This window comes from Chionomys nivalis, chromosome 16, assembly GCF_950005125.1.
Source record: "Chionomys nivalis chromosome 16, mChiNiv1.1, whole genome shotgun sequence".
In the NCBI taxonomy this organism is placed as follows: domain Eukaryota; kingdom Metazoa; phylum Chordata; class Mammalia; order Rodentia; family Cricetidae; genus Chionomys; species Chionomys nivalis.
Window position 1 is genome coordinate 40,822,569 of NC_080101.1, and position 24,752 is coordinate 40,847,320.

At 40.3% G+C, this 24,752-nt stretch overlaps 1 protein-coding gene and 1 non-coding gene across 3 annotated transcripts in view; one reads left to right on the forward strand and one right to left on the reverse strand.

The window, feature by feature from the left end:
* Klhl32 (kelch like family member 32) overlaps window positions 1–24,752 on the forward strand; it is a 207,043-nt gene that overhangs the window by 111,124 nt on the left and 71,167 nt on the right. For both annotated transcript variants that reach the window (XM_057791029.1, XM_057791030.1), the window contains one exon: window positions 2,562–2,660. In XM_057791029.1, coding sequence (XP_057647012.1) covers window positions 2,562–2,660 — 99 coding nt within the window. The remainder of the gene's footprint in view (window positions 1–2,561; window positions 2,661–24,752) is intronic.
* On the reverse strand, window positions 3,740–3,812 carry Trnav-aac (transfer RNA valine (anticodon AAC)). Its single transcript has one exon. It is a non-coding gene; the product is annotated as a tRNA-Val (tRNA).

A 24,752-nucleotide genomic window follows, 5' to 3' on the forward strand; every position in this document is an offset into this window, starting at 1 on the left:
AGAACGCAGTGTCAGGAGGCAGGAGTTAAGTCTGAGCAAATGGAGTTCCTTGGGCTAGACTGATAATAATGGAAGTAGCCAGCCATGAATGTTTAGCCTCTAGAGCTGTTCTGATGATAGGGCCAACAGGAGGGCTCATAGGTGGGCTGTGAGGTAGGAGAAAAATAAGAGGATCACAGGATGGTTCTGAGTTGTGCTGCCCTCCAGCGAGGTCAGAGCAGCTTCTCTTCAACGGGGACACAGTGCAGAGACTCTTGATGGTCAAGGTGGTAAGAATGTACGTGAAGATGAGTGCTCAGATCTCATAGAACATCTATGTCATCCCTTCCGTGTTCAGCAAACATCACGGAAAAGGGGCAGAAAGAATGTAAGAGCTAGATGCCGCCCCCATGAACTCACAGCAGCTGAGGTTACCTGCACAGGGCACACAAAGAAACAAACAAAAAAAACAACAGCACACACACACAAAACAAACAAACAAACAAAAAAAAAACAACAAAAGACTGGATGAATGCCAATATTCAGTTCAGAGATGGGAGAGAAGCTCGTGGGTCCCGGATCCTCCCCAGAAGCTAACGCAGTTAATAGCTTCTGAGGAGGGAAGGCATAGTCTTCAACGGTCTATCATCTAATGAGTTTCACATGCTTCGGTTGATAGCTCAACACACACGCCTGTGCAGGCAGCTCCGGTTCAACTCAGAGGTTCATAAACAACAAAAAGAGCAAAAGATAATGACTTGATGGGGGAAGGGGACTTGTCTGGACAACGAGAGGGGAGCCTGGTGGGGGAAGTGGCAGTAGAGAAGACTGGGTGGTGAATATGACCTGGACACATTATATATGTGTATAAAGTTATCAAAGAATAATTTTATTTTTCATAAAAAGATGAATGACTCTGGGGTTCTTCTAAGTAACTGTCATATTGCTGAGATGGCAGGATTATAAAAGGGTAGGTGGTGAGATAAAAATCAAGAGTCTGGTCTGTAGCATGCTCAGGGTTCGAGCTGCCCTCTAGACAGCCAAAAACCCATGCTGAGGTGGTAGTTGGATACCAGGTTCTACCCAGCTTGAGGGATTGAGGGAATGAAGAAAAGGCAGACACACAAACACATGTGAAGAAAAGATGGGGTACAGTAGGCTGTGCTCACTCTGATGGAAGGTACCAGCTTTGGCAGTAGGCCAGAATCTCAGTTTGGGCACAAGACTGAAAGGTGGATGGGAAGAACCAAGTTGTTCTCTTGAGAAAGAATGGTCCAGGTAGAGAGGACTGATTTGGTTGATAAGATGAATCCAGGAGGCACGTTTCTTTTATACAGTGGAACAAGGAGGCAGGGTTGCCCTGTCTCTAGTAGACATCCCTGTAGAGGAGTGGGTTCAGGTGTCATCCCAGAGGAGGAAGTTGTGGCTAATAGTTTTGACACATACTGGTCAATTGTTGATTAACAGTTCTCCTTGGACCACAGGAAGGCTTTGCCATCTCTCCAAGCCTTACCTGGGAAAGGCTTTGCCTCTCCCGAGGGTCTGAGACATTGGTGTTTTTGACATGACCCTACCCATGTCAACAATCCACATTCACTCAGGGCTTCGTGCATTTCTAGAGTTGTAGATGAGATTCTGGGGTATGGAGACAGAAACATTTTTGGGGTTCCATCAGCATATAAATGCCCTGAAAGTCACAGGATTCCAAGGTGAGCAGAGACAAGAGAGAAAGCTCTTGGGACCAAGCTGTGGTCATTTCCAAAACACAGAGACTGGGGATGAGAATGGTTTTTGAAGCAAAGGAAAATCAAGAAAGAATATTGATCCAGAGACAAGAGATGGATGGCTTCACTTGGAGAAGGCGTGTACTCCCATGTAGATGTACTAACGGCTTGGAGACATAGATGTCCGGAGTCTAGATTGTGAACATCTGGGCTCAAATGTGCCTGGGACAGCACTAAAGGCCTCTTGTAGCTCTCAGTCACACACTGGAGTGGATGTCCTCACCATGGTGTGTCTTTATCTGGCCTTTTTCAGTGGCTGGTAGCCGCAGTCCAATAGTTGGGCTTAATCAGAAAGTAGTAGATAATTGGTCTCTCCAGATATCTCAGTTGTTCTCTTTCCTTGTGAGGCTCACTAACACATGAAAATGATACTTGCATTTTAAATAAAGAGGACTAGAGAAACAAAAATGAAGAATATGAAAGTTTGTGATATGCAGGGCTTGTAAGTAGAATAATACATATATAGTACCCACCCCACTCCCACAGTACCCACCCACTCCCATGGTACCAGCCCACTCACTGCAGCCAGAGGAGATGCAAGTACCCTGACCTAAAACACTGCTCACTAAACCATGATGAACTGAAGAGTCTGGGATATACTTTGAAAAATTAGAACTGGTTCATTTTGCATTACCATGTTACAAAATGAATGATACGAGACTACTGTGTTCTTTGAAAATGTTCATATTTTCTTACAAAAATGAAGGAATTAAGCTGAGTTTTGAATGTAGGAAAAGCTATTGGCCCATGTAAAAATTAAATAATTCTTTTATTTATTCATAATTAATTACCTTACAGATTTTGTTGGAGCCAGGCGTGATCCAGGATGTGTTGGCAGCTGGCAGTCACCTGCAGTTGTTGGAGCTTCTCAACTTGTGTTCCCACTATCTCATCCAGGTAGGTGTGCTTACCTCTACTAATGGCTCTTCTCGTTCCCTTGCCCTGCAGTTGTAAACTGTCCCCTACCAACAGAGGCCCGATGACAAAAAAATTACACGTGTGTGTGTGTGTGTGTTCGCACGCACGCGCATCTACCCTGTGCTAATAGGTTCGAGGACACAGATGAGAGGATCCTTTGAAGACAGCTGTGGTTCCTGTATCCTGTCACTGACATGGATATGTAATCTTTTTTTTCTACCCACTCCTCAGGCAGCAGACTGATCAGCATCCATGCACAGTCCTCCCCACAGGGTCTCAGCACCCATGCACAATCCTCCCCATAGGGTCTCAGCACCCATGCACAGTCCTCCCCACAGGGACTCAGTACCCATGCACAGGCCTCCCCACAGGGTCTCAACTCCCATGCACAGTCCTCCCCACAGGGTCTCAGCACCCATGCACAATCCTCCCCATAGGGTCTCAGCACCCATGCACAGTCCTCCCCACAGGGACTCAGTACCCATGCACAGTCCTCCCCACAGGGTCTCAGCACCCATGCACAGTCCTCCCCACAGGGTCTCAGCACCCATGCACAGTCCTCCCCACAGGGTCTCAGCACCCATGCATAGTCCTCCCCAAAGGGTCTCAGCACCCATGCACAGTCCTCCCCAAAGGGTCTCAGCACCCATGCATAGTCCTCCCCAAAGGGTCTCAGCATCCATGCACAGGCTTCCCCATAGCGTTCTAGGGACATAATTCTGTTCCTGGTTTAAAGGAATGCTTCTCGTGGAAATGACCACAGATGACAGAAAAGCTGAACGCCCACTGAAGACTCAGTAACAACAGTTAATGTGTCATAGAGTCCCATATCATTAATAATCCTATGAACACCCAAGGCAGTGAAGATTGGAGAACACATGAGTGACCTGTGTATCCTGCCCCTGACTTGCTGCATGGTGGGAATGGCTCTGTGAGAGAAATGGGAAAAAATTTATACACGCCTTGCTGTTGTGTGTTTACAAGTGTTTACATTCATTCTTCACAATAAATTTGCACATTAAAAAATAAGATGTCAGAGATTCAAAATGTACCAAGTTTGTTTCCGCCCAGTCTCAAACCGGGGACCTCTCACGTGTTAGGCGAGCGTGATAACCACTACACTACAGAAACTTCATGTATGTACCAAGTTTGTTTGAGGCAATGTGGCCGCTGAGGGTGGTAGGGCTTTCTAATTCCAAAAACATTTTTCTCTTGTTCAAAAAAAAATGTTTTGTTTTTTTTTGTTGTTGTTGTTGTTGTTGTTGTCTTTGAGACAGAGTCTCTCACTAGCCTTGAGTAGGTCGGAATGATTGGCTAAGCTACAGGAGCTCACCAACACCAGCTGGACTGGGAAGGAACAAGCATAGGACCAAACTAGTCCCTCTGAATGAGGTTGACATTTGCATGGCTGGGGCAGACTGAGGGGCCACTGTCAGTGGCACCAGGATTTATCCCTCCTGCTTGTACTGGCTTTTTGGAAGCCTATTCTCTTTGGATGGATACCTTGCTCAGCCTAGATATAGTAGGGAGGGCCTTGGACCTTTCCCAAAGCAATGTGCCTTACCTTCTATGAGGACTGGATGAGGGTGGGATGGCAGGGTATGTGGAGTCAATGGGAGGAGGGGAAGGAGTGGAAGCTTGGATTGGTATGTATAATGAAAAAAGATAATTTGTTTTCTTTAAAAAAAAAAACCTGTTAGGTAAGATGTTGAATGGCTATGGAAGCAGCGTGGCTCTGAGACTTTTATTTTACAGTTAAGATTACATTTAATTAAAATTAATTAATTTATTATTATTAATTTATTATTTATTATATTGATCTGATACCTTTGGCAAGGCTAATATTCTGGCCTTGTCACATACAGCCTTACTCTGTGTGTATGTTTGTCTGTGTCTGTGTGTGTATCTGTGTCTGTGTGTCTATGTGTGTTTGCGTGTCTATGTGTGTCTGCGTGTCTATGTGTGTCTGCGTGTCTATGTGTGTCTCTATGTGTTTGTGCTCACATGCACACACAGCCACAGCAAGAGTGTGTAGAGACAGAGGACAACCTATGAATGTCACTTCTTCCCTTCCACCATGTACGTCCTATGACCCAAGTTTAGGTCATTAGCAACAAACACATTTACCTACTGAATCATCTTTCAGCCCTAAGTATTCATTCCTACTTCAGGATTTTCCCATTTATTCCATGGTCTCACTTCTCCTTGCATTTATTAAAATATAATGAAAAGTAATTAAAATAATGAATCTACACACTTATTCTAGTATCTTTGTGCATATTAGTAAGAAGAAAAAAATCTTATATTCCTACCCAATTACGTTGTTATCCTTTATAATAATTTTCCCCAAATCTGAGTTTGTCTAAATGTGCTGTAAATGGGTCCTTTATCACTCTCCTCTGCTACCCATTACAGAATTGTCAGTCTTCCTCACTGATATCTGTCTTCTTTTGTTCTTTCCTGACAAAGCTTGGAAGCAGGAACCAGCACTTCCCAGGGGACAGTGTGAGGAATATCAAGATGTTTTATATTATTTGAAGCTATTGTGAAAGGTGTTGTTTTCCTGATTTCTTCTTCAGATCATTTGTTGTTTGTGTATAGAAAGGCTACTGATTTTCATGACTTAATTTTGTATTCAGCTACTTTCCTGAAGGTGTTTATTTGTTGTAGGAGTTTCTCAGTGGAATCATTGGGGTCACTTATATATGCTATCATAACATCTGCAAATAAAGATATTTTGACTTATTCCTTTCCAACTTGTATCCCTTTGATTTCCTTTAGTCGTTTTATTGTCCGAGCTAAGACTTCAAGTACTGTATTGAATAGATATAGAAAGAGTGGACAGCCTTGTATTGTTCTTGGTTTTTCATGGAATTGCTTTGAGTTTCTCTCTCCATTTAAGTTGATGTTGGCTATGGGCTTGCTGTAAATTTTCTTTATTATCTTGAGGTATAGCCCTCATTTCTCCAGGACTTTTATCATGAAGGGGTGTTGGAATTTGTCAAAGGCCTTTTCTCCATCTAATGAGAATGATCATGTGGTTTCTTCTCTCACTTTGTTTATATTTATATTGGATTATATTTAAGGATTTACATATGTTGAATCATCCCTACATTCCTGAGAAGAAGCCTACTTGATCGTGGTGGATAATCTTTTTGATATGTTCTTAGATTCAGTTTCTAAGCATTTTTCCGTATATGTTCATGAGGGAATTTGGTTTGAAATTCTATGTTGGGTCTCTGTGTGGTTTGGGTATCAGGGTAACTGTGGTCATGTAAAAGGAATTGAACAATGTCCCTTGTGTTTCTGTTTTGTGGAATACTTGAGGAATATTGGCATTAATAACTCTTCTTTGAAAGTCTGGTGTAATTCGGTGCTAAAACCATGTGGCCCTAAACTTTTTTGTTGGGAGATTTTAATGACTCTTTCTATTTCACTAGGAGTTATAGGTCTGTTTAAACTATGTGATTGATTTAACTTTGATAAGTGGTATGTACTGAGGAATTTATTCATTTCTTTCAGATTTTCTAATTTTGGGGAGTATAGGTTTTTAAAACATGTCCTTATAATCCTCTGGTTTTCTTTTAGTGTTTTAGTGTTTTGTTCCCCTTTCGTTTCTAATTTTGTTAATTTGGATTTTCCATCTCTGCTTCTTAGTTAATTTGGATAAGATTTTAGATAATAAAATAATAAATATTATTTATTATTTGATAAATAATAAGATTTATCAATTTTCTTAAAGAACCAATTCTGTTTCATTTGTTTGTTTATTTCAACTTCATAGATTTCAACCATGAATTTGGTGATTTTTTTTTGCCATCTACTTTTTTGCGTATTTTTTGTTCTAACTTTCAGATATGCTGTTGTTAATGTGAGATATCTCCATTTTTAAAATGTAAGCAGCTAATCTAGAACTTGCCTTTCAGAACAATCTTTATTATGCTTCAAAATTCGAGTATGTTTTTATTAATTTTTATGGACTTCTAGAAAGTTTTTAAGTTCTTTCTTTTTGACCCATTTTTCATTCAGAATAGATTTGTTCAAGCTCCTCCGAGTTTGTAAGCTTTCTGGGTCTTTCTGCCATTTTGGTGTCCAGCTTTTAATCTGTGGTGCTCTGGTAGAATTAAGGGTATTATTTCGATTTTCTTGTATTTGTTGATATTTGCTTTGTATCCCAGTATGTGATCAGTTTTGGAGAATGTTCCATGGGCGCTGAGAAGGTATATTCTCTTGTGTTTAGATGAAATATTCTGTAGGTGTCTGTTAGGTCCGTTAGAGTCATAACATCTGTTAGCTACAGTGTTTCTCTGTTTTTGTCTGAATGACATGGCCATTGGTGAGAGCAGAGCATTGAAGTCTTTCACTCTCGTATGAGAATCAGTATATGATTCAAGCTTTAATAGTGTTTTCTTTACAAACATGGGTTTGTAAAATATCTATGTCCTTACATTTGAGGTATATATATTAAGAACTGAAATGTCCTCTTGGTAGATTTTTCCATTGATGCCTGTGTAATGTCTTTCCCTATGTCTTCTGATTAGCTTCAGTTTGAAGTCTATTTTACTAGATCTTAAGATGAATACACCAGCTTGCTTCTTAAGCCTATTAACTTAGAATATCTTTTTCCATACTTTTACCATGAGGTGATGTCTTTATTGAAGTTTAGATGTGTGTTCCTTAGATGCAGGAAAAGGATGGATCCTGTTTGCACATCCATCCTGTTTATCTGTGTCTTTTTATTAAGGAATTGAGACCGTTAATGTTGAGAATTATCAGTGGTCAGTGTAGTGTTTGTTGATTACTTTTTTATTGTTGTTGGAGGTAGTGGTGGAGTGGTGGTGGTGGTGGTGGTGGTGTGGGGTGTGTGTGTGTATGTGTTTCCTCTCTCTTGACTTTGCTGGTCTGGGGTTATTTAGTCCCTGTGTTTTCTTGAATGTAGTTAACTTCTTTAGGTTGGAGTTTACCTCCTGGTGCCTTCTATATGACTGGATTTACGGGAGGGCATTGCTTAAATTTGATTTTATCACGGAATGTCTTACTCTCTCCATCTATGGTGACTGGAAGTTTGGGTTGGTGTAGTAGTCTGGGTGGGCCTCTGTGGTCTCTAGAGGTTGCAGTGCATCTGTCCAGGCCCTCTGTCTTTTAGAGTCTCCACTGAGAAGTCAGGTGTTACTCTAATGGATCTGCCTTTATGTGTTACTTGGTCTTTTTCCTTGCAGATTTTAATATTCTTTCTTCTGTGCATTTAGTGTTTTGATGATTATGTGCTGAGGGAATTTTCCTTTTTGTTCTAGTCTATTTGGTGTCCTGTAAGCTTCTTATACCTTGATCGCATCTCCTGCTTTATTTTAGGGAAATTTTTTTCTATGATTTTGTTGAAATTTTTTTTTCTGAGCTGTGTTTTTCTTCACTTCCTCTATTCCTATTATCCTTACATTTGGCCTTTTCATAATATCTCAGATTTCCTGGATGTTTTGTACCAGGAGATTTTTGGATGTAACATTTTCTTTGACCATGGTATCCATTTTCTATCTGGTTCATAGGAGAGTATGGTGGCTGTGTGTTGCCCGAGGGAAAATCTTATGGGGTCCTGATAGGTGTGGGCACAGGAGGTTCCAGGTAAAATGTGTTTCTAGGGTATTGGGGCCCGAGACTTGAGACTTAGGAATGGGCTGGGGACAGCGGAGAGGCTTGAAAGAGGAAGGAAAGGAGGGTGTTCCACCAGGACCTGCTTAGTTAGTGCTCCAGGAATGGGGGAATATATGGAGGAGAATCCGTAGCAGAAGATCTGCTAGATAAAGAGCTGGAGATGAGAGAGGGCGATTTGGATTTGGAAGAATGGAGGGAGGGGTAAAAATCTGTCATTAATCTGCATATTTTCCTGGTCAGAGTAGCCTGTGGGTTTCCATGGAGGATTTGTTAGTGGTGCAGCCTTGGGGAGGGGCAAGAAAGTTTGAAGGGAAAGATCTGTGTGATCCACTGGAGATGGGTAGATGGGTGCAGGAAAGAAAGAGAGGCCAGAACAGGTGTTCTGCGCCTATGCGGGGGGGGGGGGGGAGTGAGATTGGGGGATTGGATCCGGAGGAGCAGAGGGCGACATGAATACCTGTAGTTCACTTCCCTGCTTTTGCGATAAAAGTAGCCTGTGGGTTCCCAGGGACTGCCTGTAGGAGCTGAGGGCTGCGAAACCATAAGGAGTGGGAGAGAGAGGTGAGGAAGGGAAGATCTGTGGGACCACTGGAGAGGTGCATAGGTGGGAAGGGAAGTCGCAGGCAGTTGCTGTGGGTGAGACTGGGGATTGGACTGGGAGGAGCAGAAGGAGAGATGCTGTCCAGGCAGGAGTGGCCAGCTAGAGCTGGAGCTGGGACAAAGCAGCGACTGGGGAGAGGGACGTTAGAAGGGGAAGTTCTGTGGGATCCACGGCAGAGGAGGTTGCAGGGAGGCTGCCACAGGTGTTTTGCTGCAGAACCAAGGATGAGACTGGGGGATTGGACTTGGAGGGATGGAGGGAGTGGGGAAGGTCTGCAGTAAGCCCACCTGCTTCTCTGTCAGGAGTGGCCCGTGGGTTCCCACGGAGCACCTGCTGGAGGTTTTCCACCTAAATGTCATATCAGTAGTTAAAACTTCATATATTACAGCCTGCTCTGAGGGTGCTATTGATAACTGCTTCTTTCTCCCAGTTTGGGCGCTGTTCTAGATAACCAACTTGAGTAGAGTCAGCTGCAGAAATATCTCACACCCGAGTCTTTTCTCCATCACTGAAATTACTGCCTCTCATTAGACACTCACCATTCTTGCTCAAAGACCTACTCCATTTGGTTTCCTGTTTCTAGCCTCTCTTCATGACAAGCCATATTCCCGAGTATCATTATCCTTCCCAGGGAAGGAAGTCACATTTCCAGAAAGCCTGTCAGTTTTATAAGGATTCATATTTCCGCTCTGCCAGGCAGCCCATCAGTCCGGTTGCATTGTTTTCTTTTTGTAGTTTGGCGGGGGGGGGGGGGTTAAATTTGGAATTGGTATGTTGATTTAATTTAGAAATGTCCACTAGCTACCTGCTGGTATATCTCAATACATTGGCACATTTCAGTATATTAGTTTACCCTCAGAATTCTTTATTCTGGTCTCCATAGCTGTCCCAGCCAAGCTGCCTTTTGCAGGATCCTAAGGCAGATGTTATATGTGTGTACTTGCCATAAGAGAAGTCCTGTAATAGGAGCTCCTTCCGTAGCAGGCAAAGGCATTAAGTTCTCTTTAATCTATGCCCTCATGGTAGGGGTGAAGAAACACAGGTGCACAGACGCCCCCAAACACACACACACACACACACACACACACACACGCCTTCTTCTGCCGAGAATGCCATATATCAGGGGTGTTAACTGTTGAATTTGTGTAGGGCCTCTTGAAATTGACCCTTTAGGAGCTACACGGTTTGCCAAGGTGCTATCTTTTGTCATTAGCTTTCTAAAGGAAAAGAATTCTGTAAGATTTGTGCTCTCACCAAAGTGATGCATTCTGTTACCCAATTAACAGAAGTGCCCTTTGTTTCACCATATATATATTGACATGCAACTAAAATGCAGTAATAAAAAGAGCATCCTGTAGGCTCTTCCAATAAAATCACCAAAGCGGTGATTGGAACAGACTGCCAGTATCTATTCATAGGCAGTAGGTGGCAGTGTGAATCCACCAAAATTCCGTAATGTGTTTAAAGCAAAAATCAGGGGAAAAATGGAAAGAAAAATTATTTATTTTGCTACATATTAGTCTTCTGACCCAATCAGTAAAAAAGTCATTATTCACACCACACTGGGCAATATGCATTGTAATTTTTAACAAATAATAGGAAACTGTTAATGTGCTCACAGGAAATGCAGTTTTGTCTCGGGCTTCTATGGTCATTTATCACCGCACTTTGTGAAATCACTCATTTGTTCTAATTTGAATGTAAATGACTCTAAGGTTTTACAAATAAGGTGACAGACTCACATAAATGTAATTGCAGGGTTCATCTCCTTCTTTTTATATATCACTCATTAGGTTATGAATTAAATACATCGTATTAAACCAGGGGCATGTCCAATGATGATATTGTAATGGCAAATTACTCTATGCTATTAGAGGTGTATTTTTTATTCATGGACATTAATTTGTCATTAAGCGGCATTAGTTTAGCACTTTTATGTGAAAGACGTGACCTGCAAGAGGAGACATGCTGCTGGGCTCTGTGAGGAGAGGACCTGAGGGCCATAGGTAGAGCATTTCATCTCTCTCTAAGGAAACATACGAGGGGGCTATTTCTTGTTTTGTTTTGTTTTCTTCTTTTACAAATATTCCATGAGTCACTTCCTCAGACTGGAGGTATCCTCTGTACAGCACTCATCCCTGGATCATCTAGTAAATCGAGTCTAGATTCTTGCCACTCTTCTTTGGGTAGCTGAGAACTATCCTGAAGAGAAGACAGCACCCACCCCATCCTCCGTCTCATCCCCTGAAGGTGCTTATTCATTATCCTACATCTTCATGGAGTTGTACACTTGAGGGGCTGCAGAGAGAATTGGGCATTTTCTTTTTTTGATGAATGAACAAAGATTTAAAGAATTTTATTATCTCATGAGGGTTTTGGGGGAGATTTCTGGATAATTTCGTGTCTGTTTTAATAAATAGCAGTCTTATGGTTTCTCTTTTTAAGAAAATCTTTTTTCTAGTCCCCACATCTGGAAGCACTGACCTCTGAGACACCATCTCCAAGACTAATGGTCTCTTCTGACAGATCCGAGTCAGCCTCCACAGGGCACAGTATGCTGAGAAAATGCCTTTTCCTGCTTTTGCCCTGAGAGGTTTGGGGTACAAGACCCAGGACCTCACCTTCCACCAATTTCAGATTTCCTTTCCCTTCCTCCATATTGCGTAAACTTAGTATGTGTTGAGGGGACAAAAGTTAACCTTCATTCAGTAACTTTTATCTGCTTTTTAATATTAATATGTTAAATAATGGTGAGAAAATTGTATAAGCAGCTTTCTGTTACTTTCACCTACTGAATATATTTTGTTCAGTTGGAAATACTTCCTACAGTGACTAAACTTGACAATGAGGAGCTTATATATTTTACAGTATTATAATGGATTATTATTTTTTAAGCTAAATAATGCAGCAATGACTTATTGGAGGCTATGTCTTCTAAATAATATATTATCTTAAATTTAATTATTAAAATTAGCTATATTACCTAAATATATAGTGGGTATTCTGTATAAAATAATTTATCCTCAAGGTTGAAAAGTTATAACTTATATTCATTTTTCTCTAACACTGAGATTTTTTTTCTATTAGAGAAGACAAATGATTATACCCACATATATATTTAATATGGCCATAATCCAGTACACTAACTGCATGCCATCATTGCTTCCCTTGAGCTGATACCTTTGTGTTTGGAGCATAGTAAAGTATAACTTTTGGAAAATATATTACAAATAGTTTAATCTTTTGGATTCTTTTTCAGTGAAAATAATCAGGAAGTCAAGAAATGTATCAACCCCAAGTCATAGCCAACTGCTAATTATTTGTTCTGATCAACACTATTTGCCACCTAGCACAAGTAATCCGGAATATCAAGTTTGCCAAATATCATTCATATTTGGCTCCAGAAATGCACCATAAGATTTTCAGTAGCCATTTCTTGGTTCCAATTAATTTTCTTCATAGGCTGTCGTGATGGCTTTTATTCTTAATGCCCATACTGAAGGATGCCAGCAATTGACAGTCCTAAGGCCTGCTGTCTTCTGGGAGTGTGATTTCAGCATTTTAATTTGTTATTTGGTCAATCTAGAGTTGATTGTATATTTTGTGTGAGTTTTTAAAGAGAGGAAAAAAATCTTGAAGGTGTTTTCTAATACCTGTAGTTTTCCACTAAAGTTATGGAACAAACAAAACCAGAAACACCCCACCACCTAAAAATCTGATTTTGTGCATGTGTTTTTTCTCAAAAAAAAAAAAATAAAAATTCCTCCCACTTCGTATGGATGCTGTAGTTCAGAATCAACAAATGAAGCAATCAAATATTTTTCTCACTCTCTTCCATTATCACTATTTGAAATTAGGGATGGTTCAAGCGAAATCTGTGTTTCATTTGAGCCACCCATTCTCGCGTGCGGCTTCCAGCAGTCAATATCTCTACTCCATGAGACGTGTGCCCTCTTCTCTGAAGCTCACACACCTCTGCTCCTCATTACAGCCTTTGCCTCCTCTGTTGCCCATGGTTTCAGTCTCCTCACCAGGAAGGTGGGAGAACTGTTTCTTAGTCTCCTGTCGCTACAACAGCCCTCTTCCTCTCACTGTCAGATTGATGCTGGTGTGGGTGTTTCCTTACCTTTTGTGCAGTGAGTCTTCCATAATATCGAATCGTGAGCCTTCTGTGTTCCTTCCTACAAAACCCTTTCCTCCCTTTTAGTTCTCTTCCACATTTTCAGTTCCTTTACAAGCTCTCCTTCCGCCATTGTGGAAGGATAGGAACACTGCATAGCCGATCTCTTCTACTCACTGCAGTTGTCTTCCTACTGTGGAGATCACTGCACCTGAGCTCCAGACATGTGTTCCGTTAGCCGTTCCACCAGATACCCTACACGCAGTTCCCCTGGATACCTGACATGCAGTTCCCCTGGATACCCTACACGTAGTTCCCCTGGATAGATAGATACCTTACATGTAGTTCCCCTGGATACCCTACACACAGTTCCCCTGGATACCCTACACGCAGTTCCCCTGGATACCCTACACGCAGTTCCCCTGGATACCCTACACACCGTTCCCCATTGCCTTCACCCAATCCCACTTGCTTGCTCTTCACCATGCTGTGAAGGCAGTACCATTCTTTTAGTTAACCCTACCAGAAACCCCGGTCTCTAGAAATTTAGATTATCAGGAGGAGCCACTCCCTGATGGGTATTTTTCTTTCACATGCCTTTACTTACCTGAGCTACAATTCTTAGACTGCTCCATGATTTTGTGATTCTTGCTCAACTTTATTGATTCTCAAATGTGCTGCTTTGTCTTCTGGTTGACACTGATGTCACTGCTGTCTGCATTCCTTCCCATGGACTCTCCTGAACTGCTTCCACCCTGCTCCCAACCTATGATTATCATCACAACAGTGTTGAACATCTGCTTTTAATCTTCAAAATAACTTCTTGCAGGGGCTGGAGAGATGGCTCAGTGATTAAGAGCACTGCTTGCTCTTCTAAAGGTCCTGAGTTCAATTCCCAGCAATCACATGGTGGCTCACAACCATAAGATCTGCTGGCTTGCAGACATACATGCAGACAGAATACTGAGAATACTGTATACATAATTAAATACATAAATAAATCTTAAAAAAAATAACTTCTTGCCCCAAAGTCTTACATAGCTTTCTATCTTCTAGTTGCAAGCTAGTTTCTGGCCTTCCTCATTCTCGTCTCCTTTATGGACTCTTTGCTGTTGTATCCCAAGGATAACATGCTTTGTCATCACCAATCCTCTGTATCCTAGATTCATTCTTCTGGACATTCTGCAGGTATTCGAGTGGAACTCATACCAGAGACCAGGAGTCACCCTAGAATCTTCCCTGCTTTGTGGCCACCATGCAATGTCACTTTTATACATACATTGTTTGGTTCCTTGTTCTCTCTCCTTCTTTCTTGTCCTGTAACACCATCTTAATCCAGGTCTTTGTTACTTCGTGGATGAAAGGAACTTCTTGAAAATTAATAAACTTCAGAGTTACTCCAATTCTTCCTCCAATGTTTTGTTTGGTTGATTTTAAAAAGCAAGTTTCAATCCCTTGGTTTTATTTTCAAATAGCAAACTGATTATATTGTACTCTTGCTTAAAATCCTTCACTACTTACAATTCTCCTTAGCCTTTGGTATAATGTTCATTCCTCTTAATTTGACACACAGAGTTTGTGTCTGTTACAAAACGGTCCATATCGTTAACCTTATTTTATTTATTTTTTTAACAATTTACTGCTTAAGCATTGTGCTGCAGTCTTAGGAGACTTTGTACCTTTCCTTAAAACTTTGTGAAAACCTCCTTTTATGTGGGTTCTTTTTCCTACTGTCAACTTTTGAGTTCCTAACACCCTAAGTACTTGGCATACACATTTTCTTTTCCACAGCTGGCTGAGTAGTGTGCTCAGTTTGAGTTAGATACCCTCTTTAATTGTGAGCATTCTTCCAGGAAGCTAATCCCAAAGTATTGCGTTTATTTATCTAGCTCCTCTTGTATTGACTTGTTTATCTCCCTGTAACATAAACTCATACCCTGAAGTCACTTGACCTTAAGTGACTACGTTTTTCTACCCTTCACTCCTACTCTCTGAAATAGATACAGCATCCTTTTACCCCTTGGTGTTGTTGAAAGATTCAGTAAGTTGCTGAATGCAATGGGTCCTGTAACACGGATCCTGCACCAGTAGATGCTTGAGAAACAAGAGCTGACATGGTGAGATGCTGGCCCTGTGCTCACATGCTGAGTAAGCAATAGTGAATTCTGAAGCAACAATTTTCAGTCCATGGTGACTGAGGCCAACATTGTTAGTACCTGATCATGGCTATTTTTCTGTGCCCCTCCCTCCTAGAATTCCAGCTTACTAAGAAACTTTCCCAAAGAACAATATAAAATTATTCATGAACCTCAGATATTATGCATACAATTGATTATGAAAATGTGCCAGTAACCTAATTGTAGAATTCCTCAGTTATATAGCACAAATATATTTAAATATGTCTTCTAAAACTGACAGAATTAGAGCATGTTTTGTTTCTTGTGCTTTTTTGAATTGCTGGTAATACTTTGTTTTTATTTAATCAAGGCATATAAAATGTATATTTGTATTAGCATATGAATACATAGTTACTTAAGGTTATCCAGAAATATTTACATGTTCGAGTATAAGTATATGTATGTTTACACATGCGTATATATATATTCACATATATGTTGATGCACATAAAATACTTGGGCTTGCATCATTTTATCACATCATAAATAAGTCTGATCTACACGGGCAATGGAATATTTATTTTCTTCCTCAAGAATTTGACTTTATCCTATCAACCCCAAATGTAGCATTGAGAAAACTCAGTCCCTTTACATACATGATAAACATGATAATTTATTTCCCTGCCTGATTCATTCTAAGGTTGTTAAAAGGTGGGTTGTTTGTATCTGTTCATTTGCTTTAACCTGTTCTAGCCCCTCATCACGTATTCATGTTAAACCTTTCTGTTGCTTCCTGGACTCTGGAGTACAGCCCTTTCTTGCTGCACTGGGTTCGGTAGTCACATAATATCTTGGTTTATAACTAGGTTGTAATCCAAATAGGAAACAGGTGGAATCACAACTGGGGATGGTGCCTTGGATATTAATGGCTTGGCTCAGCTGTGGAATTTCTAAAGCTGTATACACTTTTTTGTCTTAATTATGCATTCATTAAAAGCTTTTATACCCCACAGAATAAAGTAAATATTTTTTGATCTCCATAGTGTGCTCCCAGACTGTAGATTTGCACAGCAGGGTCTTGATAATCTGAATAAATTGTATTTCCCCAAGGACTTTATCTTTCAAATAAGGTCATAAAGAAAGGCAACTCCCCCCATCCTTGAATTTCTCAATGTGCCTTTTCTGCCTGCGAAGCGAAGTATATGATAGTAACCGAGACATGGTTGTGATCCGCTATATTGTCTTGGTCTGCTCTCCTTGTTTATCTGTCTCTCTTTTTTTAAGCTCGGGGACCATTTTATTAAAACTTGAATGAACAACACGAGGAAAGGTAAGCTGTATTGCCACAGGGAAGAGCGGCATGGAAAACAGGAAGAGAGAACGACAAGCCTTTTGAAATTAGGCCCCAAAAAGCAGTCAAACCCCATGTTGCAAATGTATGAAGCTGCTTGGTAGACAGCAATTATTAAGGGAATAACAGTCACTATAACTATTGAATGTTTAGCCTCCACTCTGAGGATGTCGTTGTACGTGTGTTTTCAGAATGCTCATTGCATATCCAGAATATGTTATCACTTTTCCTAGTCTGTAGGCATGGAAATTTGACTTGAGATATTTGTTGTCCGCTGGCTGGGAACATCTAGGAGGCTCAACTTCAAATCGTGTTGTTTTTTTTCTTTTTTATCCAATTCTAAGATAAAGATGCCATCACTGCCTTTATGACCCAGTGAAGAAGACAGGAAATAAAAAGTTAGAAACTCAGATGAGGGTCCACAAACACTTGAATTTACAATATTTTTGAGTCACCCAGAACAAGATGGCAGTGTATCCATTTTTAATGGCAGCTTGCAGATAGTAGACAGTTGCCAGTATTTTTACGAATGTTTTCCTCCGTGTCTAGGATGCCATTTTTTAAACTAATATTTAGTCTGTGTTCTGTTACCTAATTGTTTAATATTGAGATGTTTAATACATTTAGTTGGTGTTTGACAAATTACCTTTAAATTCTTCAACTACTTGAACATGTGTAGGACAGGAGCGTCTGTTTTACTATGAACCAAGAAATAAGATCAGTAAAAGCTAGATTTTTACAGATATATTGTTTTACTTGTCTCCCATCAGTTAAAAATTAAGAAGAAGGGACTTTCACAAGAGATAAAGAAGACATGAAGAAATAAAGACACAGTCTGAACCTGAGGGAAAGGTGACTTGGACAGTTAGTGCTAGAAAAGTCAGAAAGGAAGCAACTGTCCAAGCTGGAGTGCTTTGCCACCTCAAGGAAGGAGCCAGTCAGATCTGGGTGGTTGCTATGAGAAGAGTATTTAAACAGAACCCCACTTGACAATCCTCATAGCCTGGTGTTTTAGTCTTCAAATGCTTTGCAAACAATAATCATTTGGGGCAAAGGGAAATTATGAAAGAATTCCCTGCATGAAACTATATGTTGTAGTTCTGTGGACTCTGGATTTTTCTAATCCTCACTAAAATAAAGAAAAATCAGGTTCTCTTTCAACATTTTGGAGAAAGAGAAAATAATTTCACATGGGCCAGATCAGAAGACCCATGATGCACTGCAGCAGCCAGCCTTTGCTTATTACAGGTGGGCATTCTACTCCCTACTTATTATGTGAAAACTCTATTACCTCACTAGGACCATGAAATAATTTCCTGAGCTCAGATCAAGCATTTGAGAACCTCTTTCTCGATCATTAAGTCATATCTATAACAAAGCTGTTTCTTCTTCCATGACAGTCATCGACATGTCTCACAACTTACCCTTTTTTCATTCATAATACAACAACTATTTTTTCAGTTACAACCAATGAGAAGAACAATGATGATTAGGATTTTGTAGGATTTGCTGGTCCTAAAATGCAAGAGTTACTTTCTGCTGCAGATGATTCCTGACTCAGGAGGCTCTGACTTGCAGTATTACAGTGGCGTAGCAGGGGCACACTTGGAGAAAAAGGCATGCATTTCATGTTAACCTTCTCATGAGACTGGTCTTGTGTGTTGTGGTAGCACTAGCAATCCTGTACAGTGCTGTTGAGTCATGGCTCCTAGTTAACCACACAGTCTCTAGGGTAAACAACCCATAGTCTTCAGAACACTATTAGAGCTATGAGCTTTGGCAATTAAGCATATAGTATATTTTTAACTACTGTATTTTCAACATAAAATAGATTTATAAAAAGATAACCTAATCATAAGCATTAGAGTTCAGTTGGTAACCAGCTGTCCTACCACCTTACTGTATAATACTTGGCACTTGGTCTCAAAATGCAGCTGACAGGATATCTTAATTTCACTTTGAGCTAACATAGCTACCAAGCAAGCCATGCTGGATTTACATATAATATGGGACATTTGGAATAGTTTTGAGTCACTGTATATTTTCTTGGTTTCATACCCAGGGTGGCCTTTCCTTTAGCAGAGAAAAAAAATTTATCTGAAATATTATTCAATTTGCCCATCTCAAAAATAAAAATTCTGGAAATCAAAACTGGTACTTCTATTTGCTTTAACCTTGAGAAACATTTAACATTATCCTCAATCCAAGTCATGGTTTTCACACTGATCGTAAGTGTTGTTGGTGCTTATTTTTCTTTCACAAGACACTGACGTTCTTAGAATTAAATGAAGGAAGAAGAGAAATAGCCATTATTCAGGTGCTGTGTCGATCAGGTGTCCTACTACCAAGAGCAAGCATCTCTACTGTTTTTGTGTATCTAGGACTCCTGGATTTGAGGTATCATATTTGGGGGCAGGTATTGGGATAGAACATGGTAGATATGATCACATGATAACAATTTTTCCCATGTTTAATGTAATTCCTGTGTCAGGGGTATGATTACACTGCAGAGCTGGATGGGCAAGGACCTACTGACAGGCAGAGGGCCATCAGAATAGCTGAACCTCCAATAGACTTTGTTTTTGAAACATGGATCACTGATGGGCAGGTTGGGTTGCAGTTGGTCCAGGGGACGCATCCTTTCACCATAGCTCGCAGGAGCTGGACTGTAGCTCACAGTACACTCTAGATATAAGATTTCATATTTTTGCCTTCCAAGATCAGTGAAGAGGCAGTGAATCTAGATGACATTATCTGAGGGATAGGTTCACAGCTGCTTTGAATTATAGAGCAAAGTTGTTATATAAATGTCCTTATTAATTTAGCTGAAATACTAAGAAATGCATTGGCATTTTTGGCAAGTTATACCATTACATGAGATCCATGAAAGGACATCACAGAGGCCAAGATGCTCATCCTCTCATTTTCTTCCCTGTTTGGGGAAGATGGGAGGAGGGCAGGAGGGTCAATGACCCCTCAGGCTCACTCACTTCTTCCTACCCATATCTTATCCATCTGACCATTTGCCTTGAAGAAGTAATTATATTGACTGCATTTCAAAGAAAGATCATATTTAGCTTTTTGTAGTTTTTGTTCCCCTATGACCTGCCCAAGTTAATCTCAAAAAAAACTCTTTTAAGGATCTCATAGGAGTAAACCATACAAAAAGTACAAATGTGGAAAATATGTCAGTTTTTTATGAATTATTGAAATTGGAAAAGTAGCATTTCTTCTATAGCTAGTGAAGTTTTGGGGACATATTTTGTGGCTGTTCTGTAATTTAACTTGTCATTCATATCATAAGAAACAAGTAGAAGGGAAAAGAGAAGCCAAATATCCCTGAACCAAAGAAAAATAAATATTATTTAAAAATATCCCCTGAAGAACAACAACGTCTGCACTATAATTCTGAATAAGAACTAAATTTCAAGTGGAAAATAGCGAGAGAGAAATCAAACCTTTTTAGAAGGAAAAGAAAGTTTTACTTTTTTTTTTTTTAAAGATTTATTTATTTATTTATGTATACAACATTCTGCCTCGATGTATGCCCGCACGCCAGAGGAGGGCGCCAGATCTCAACACAGATGGTTGTGAGCCACCATGTGGTCGCTGGGAATTGAACTCAGGACAAGTTTTACTTTTTAATTATTATTTTTTATTGATTTTATTGAGCTACACATTTTTCTCTGCTGCTCTCCCTGCCTCTTCCCTCCCTTTCAACCTTCTCGCAAGGTCCCCATGCTCCCAATTTACCCAGGAGATCTTGTCTTTTTCTACTTGCCATGTAGATTAGATCCATGTATGCCTCTCTTAGGGTCCTCATTGTTGTCTAGTTCTCTGGGATTGTGATTTGTAGGCAGATTTTCTTTGGCTTTATGTTTAAAAACTACTTATGAATGAGTACATATGATAATTGTCTTTCTGGGTCTGGGTTACCTCACTCAATATGATGTTTTCTAGCTCCATCCATTTGCCTACAAATTTTGAGATGTCATATTTTTTTTCTGCTGTGTAGTACTCCATTGTGTAAATGTATCTTATCCATTCTTTGGTTGAGGAATATTTAGGTTGTTTCCAGTTCTGGCTATGACAAACAATGCTGCTATGAACATAGCTGAGCATGTGTCCATCCAGCATATACCTGACATTTGGAGTAGAACAGTAGACAAGGCTGGCCGGTTGTCTTCCCAAAGGACTAACTTTTGGGGGGCCTGTACATGCACACATAAGTACAGACAGTGTAGAAGATAAGTACAGATGGAGATAGGTGAAGCAAGCAGACTAGTAGAAAAACGTGATAGGGCGTCATCCCATGGAGACAGAGAGGGACATGTTGGGCATGATGCCCATGTGAAAAGAAGGGAAACTGTTATTCATAAGAAATTAGCACCTGCTGCTTCCCAGTTCTGGGACATTGTTCCTGCAGCTTCAGCTCCTTCTTATTCTAAAATGTAGGTTTCATGATTGAATTAGTTATGGTGAGGCCAATAAATAAGAAGATAATTATGGCATGATGGTGACTCAGCTGTTAAAGGCACTTGCTGCAAGATTGATTCCTTGAGCTCACTCCCTGGGACCCACATGATTTAAGGAGAGAAACACCTCCCACAAATTGTCTTATCTCCATACAACCTGCCACTTGTGTGAACATGCACACACACACACACATGTTATAAATTAATAAAGGAAAACATTCAAAATCTTAAATCTTACAAAAATCAAAAGAATTGATAAACTGTAAACACTCAGTAGATGGGAAGAAATGAAACCTGTTGTGGATGCAAATCTCCTGTCCTGATAAGTCAGTGTCTGATCTTCCTTCAATTGTTAGCGCCACGTTCTCAGTAAACCCTTAGTAACTTTTCATTCCAGGTCAAACCCTTATTTACAGCCACTCAGCCTCATGTTCTATTTTTGTAGTGTTTACCTTAGTCATATTTTTCCTTTATTTGTAAGGGGATAGACAGACAGACAGACCTTCCAGAACACTGCACTCTTCAAGAACTGGTGCTTATGTCTTTGGTTGCAGCGCCTGTTGTGTTCGTCCCTCTTGTTGTGAATGTGTGCGAGGTTGTCACAGTTGGAGTCAAGCCAGTCTGGTTCGTGATGCTGCTTTGCAGGATGAGGAATTCAGCAGAATCCAGGTCATGGGAGACAGTGCTGTGTTCTGAATTTTATTTTATTTTCCTATAAGCAGATGGGAGTCTGTTACTTAGCTTTAAAAAATTCTCTTAAAAAGTTTTGCTTATTTATAAAAAGGAAATGACTTTATGGAACAGTTGTTAGAGAGTGATGGAGTCCAAGGGATTTATGAACATAGACTTTAATTCTGGCTGCTTTCTGCTGAAATTGGGGCTTTGTAGGGCTAAGGTCAGGTCCCCTCCATCTTTGGTGGTGTTTTTATTTTGGTTTCTATTTAGTTGGTAAATTAGGAAGAACTGACATTGCAAATGTTAAATTCTTATCTAAGCATAAGAGATGTGTATTTAAGTTTGTTTTTGTGTCTTATAGTTTCATTTGCATTGTCTTTAGAACTTGTTATTAAATATGTCTACATATTTTATTGTTTTAAAATGTCATTTATTTATTCCTTGACAATTTGATACATGAATACAATGTTTCTTAAGCCTACCGACCCCCAACTCTACCCTCCCACTCCTTCCAGACAACCCCTAATACATCTTCTTCCCACTTTGGTGTCCCTTTCTTTTTATTAAATACATTTATATCTGAATTTTAAACAGTTCATGGTATGGTCAAACCGTTACATAAGGAGAGAATTGATAATTTGATACCAGAGGCAGGAATGGTAATTTTTGACAGTTCCAGGAGTCCAGACAAGAGATGATAAATGACATAAGAGACATGCTAATAAGGAAGAATAGACAGGATTAGGCAATTGACTTGATATAAGAAAAGAATATAGGCCAGTGTGGGGGCTCCTGACGCAGAAATCTAGATGCGACCATTCTCCAAAAGAAGAAAGAGAAGAGCTGAGAGCTGGTTCAGCAGTTAGGAGCACGTGTTACTCTTGTAGAGTTCCGGGTTCAGTTATAAGTCCAGTTTTAGGGGATCCCATATCCTTTTCTGACTTTGGGGGACACTGCATGAATGTGGTGCACAAACTTTCATACACATAAAATAAAGAAATCTAAAATTGTTTTTAAAAAAGAATATACAGAAGAAGCAAGTCCACACGAAATAGGTTCAGTTTGGACATGTTGGTACAATAGGCTATGGAATGGTAGCTCAGAGAAGACCCTTACAGCTGGTGAGAAAATGGATTCTGAGCAAAGGAAAATGGATTGGATAGGAATATAGGCTAAAGGACCATTAAGTTATGAATTTAGTACTCAATTCTGTATTTTTCTTTTTACTTTCATCATCTTCTTTCCTAATGTATTTGTACACTTTCTTTCAAGTAATGGGTATCTAGAGAAGCCATTTTCTTTCTTTTGCCCTTCTTTTGTCAGTGATTTGCCATCTCCAGCAGGCTCTGGGGACAGACCTGTCTGGTGAGGTGAGGTAGTGAAGAAACCACCAACACAGAGACACACAGACCCACAGTAAAGCTGGGATCTGGTAGGCGGGATTATCTAACTGAGAAGCCATCGCACACTAGAAGCTCAGCATGCTTGCTGTATACAGCTGAACAAAGAGGTGAGGTTATTACATGCAGCTGCACTGCACAGGGAAGCATGCTTATTCAGAGATAAACAAGGAGTGAGGGCATGCAGTGGGCTCACAGAGACAGGTTTAGCTAATCTCGGTAGGAGCAGTCTCCATAACGGAGAAGTCTTCAGGCTGTAAACACCCAGAGAGAGAGGACTGTGGCAGACATTTCTGCATACGCTATAAACACCTTCACACAGTCGAGAGGAAGGCTTTTCTGTCTCTCTGGAATGGTGCTGCCGTTTCCCACAGGTCTGAGGCTAAGACTGCCTCATGTCAACAACACACAATCACCCAGGACTTCACACATTTAGAATTTTCTCCATCCACCCACCCCCACACACGGGGATGAACTTTGGTTTTCTGATACAAAGCCACAGGGGTTTTTATACTTTCCTGGTTTTGCTCTGCCAGGCCCCACTCTTCTCTATACTTTGCATCAGCCCAATTGTTGTGGGAAGTGATTTTCAAATAGTGTCTCCATGACAGCCCTGTGAGTTGGTTGGACTTTTTCATTTGGAAATGATGAGTAGTGTCAGTCTGGTGATGGTGTACATTTCTTATCAATAGAACCACATCTGCATGACTTCAGGGACCTGTCCATCCCTACTGTCCTGAGTTGTCTCTGTGTCTGCAATGTTCTGCCCTGAATACAAGTTTTTCTTTTCTTTTCTTTTTCTTTGGGCACAGGAGCAACTTCTTCTTCTTTTTTTTTTTTTAATAAAGCCTAGAGTATAAATGGTGTGTGTGTGTGTGTGTGTGTGTGTGTATGCACTGAAAGTGATTATCTCTTCATGATTAACTTATGTATGGTTTTCACAGATCCTGTCTGCCCCAATTGAAGGGGTGTGTGCTATGGCATCATGGTCTTAGGGAGGTGGATTCTCTATTCCCCTCACCTTCCCACTGCTCACAGTTGAACTACAGAGACACAAGTTATTTATGGAAAGGTGAACAGATGCTTCTGACATAGCTAGAAGGCACTGGAGATTTGGGGACATTGTTTTTAAGGAACAATGAAAAGATGGAGCTCAGAGCATCTTTATCTCAAAACTGCTGTTTCTCTCATACACAGACAGGTACAAGTGGCCTTCAGTACGAGTAGTGCTGTTCAGTTATTCATGGCACACCATTTTTGGATTTTTATTAATATAGTCCTGAAGAAGATTAAAAAATTACCTTTAAAGGAAACTCAGTGGGACTGAGAAGATGGTTCAGTTGTAATATGTTTACTATGTGTGACTGAGGACATGGGTGTGTATCCCCAGCACCCAGATGAAAAGTGAGCATTCCTGGTTTTATCTGTCTCCAGTATTGTAGGGAAGACAGCTGGATCCCTAGAACTCAGTGGCTGGCTAGTCTTTCCACACTGATGGGTTCCAGGTATAGCAAAAACCCTATCTCAAAAAATAAGGGGGTGAGAGATCAAATGAGACACATAACATGAGTGTCTGGCCTTCACAAGCATACATATGCATGCACACATGTGCATGTGTATACAAACACGAATATGCACATATAATACACACATATATACATGAAAACTTTTTCATAGGGACTG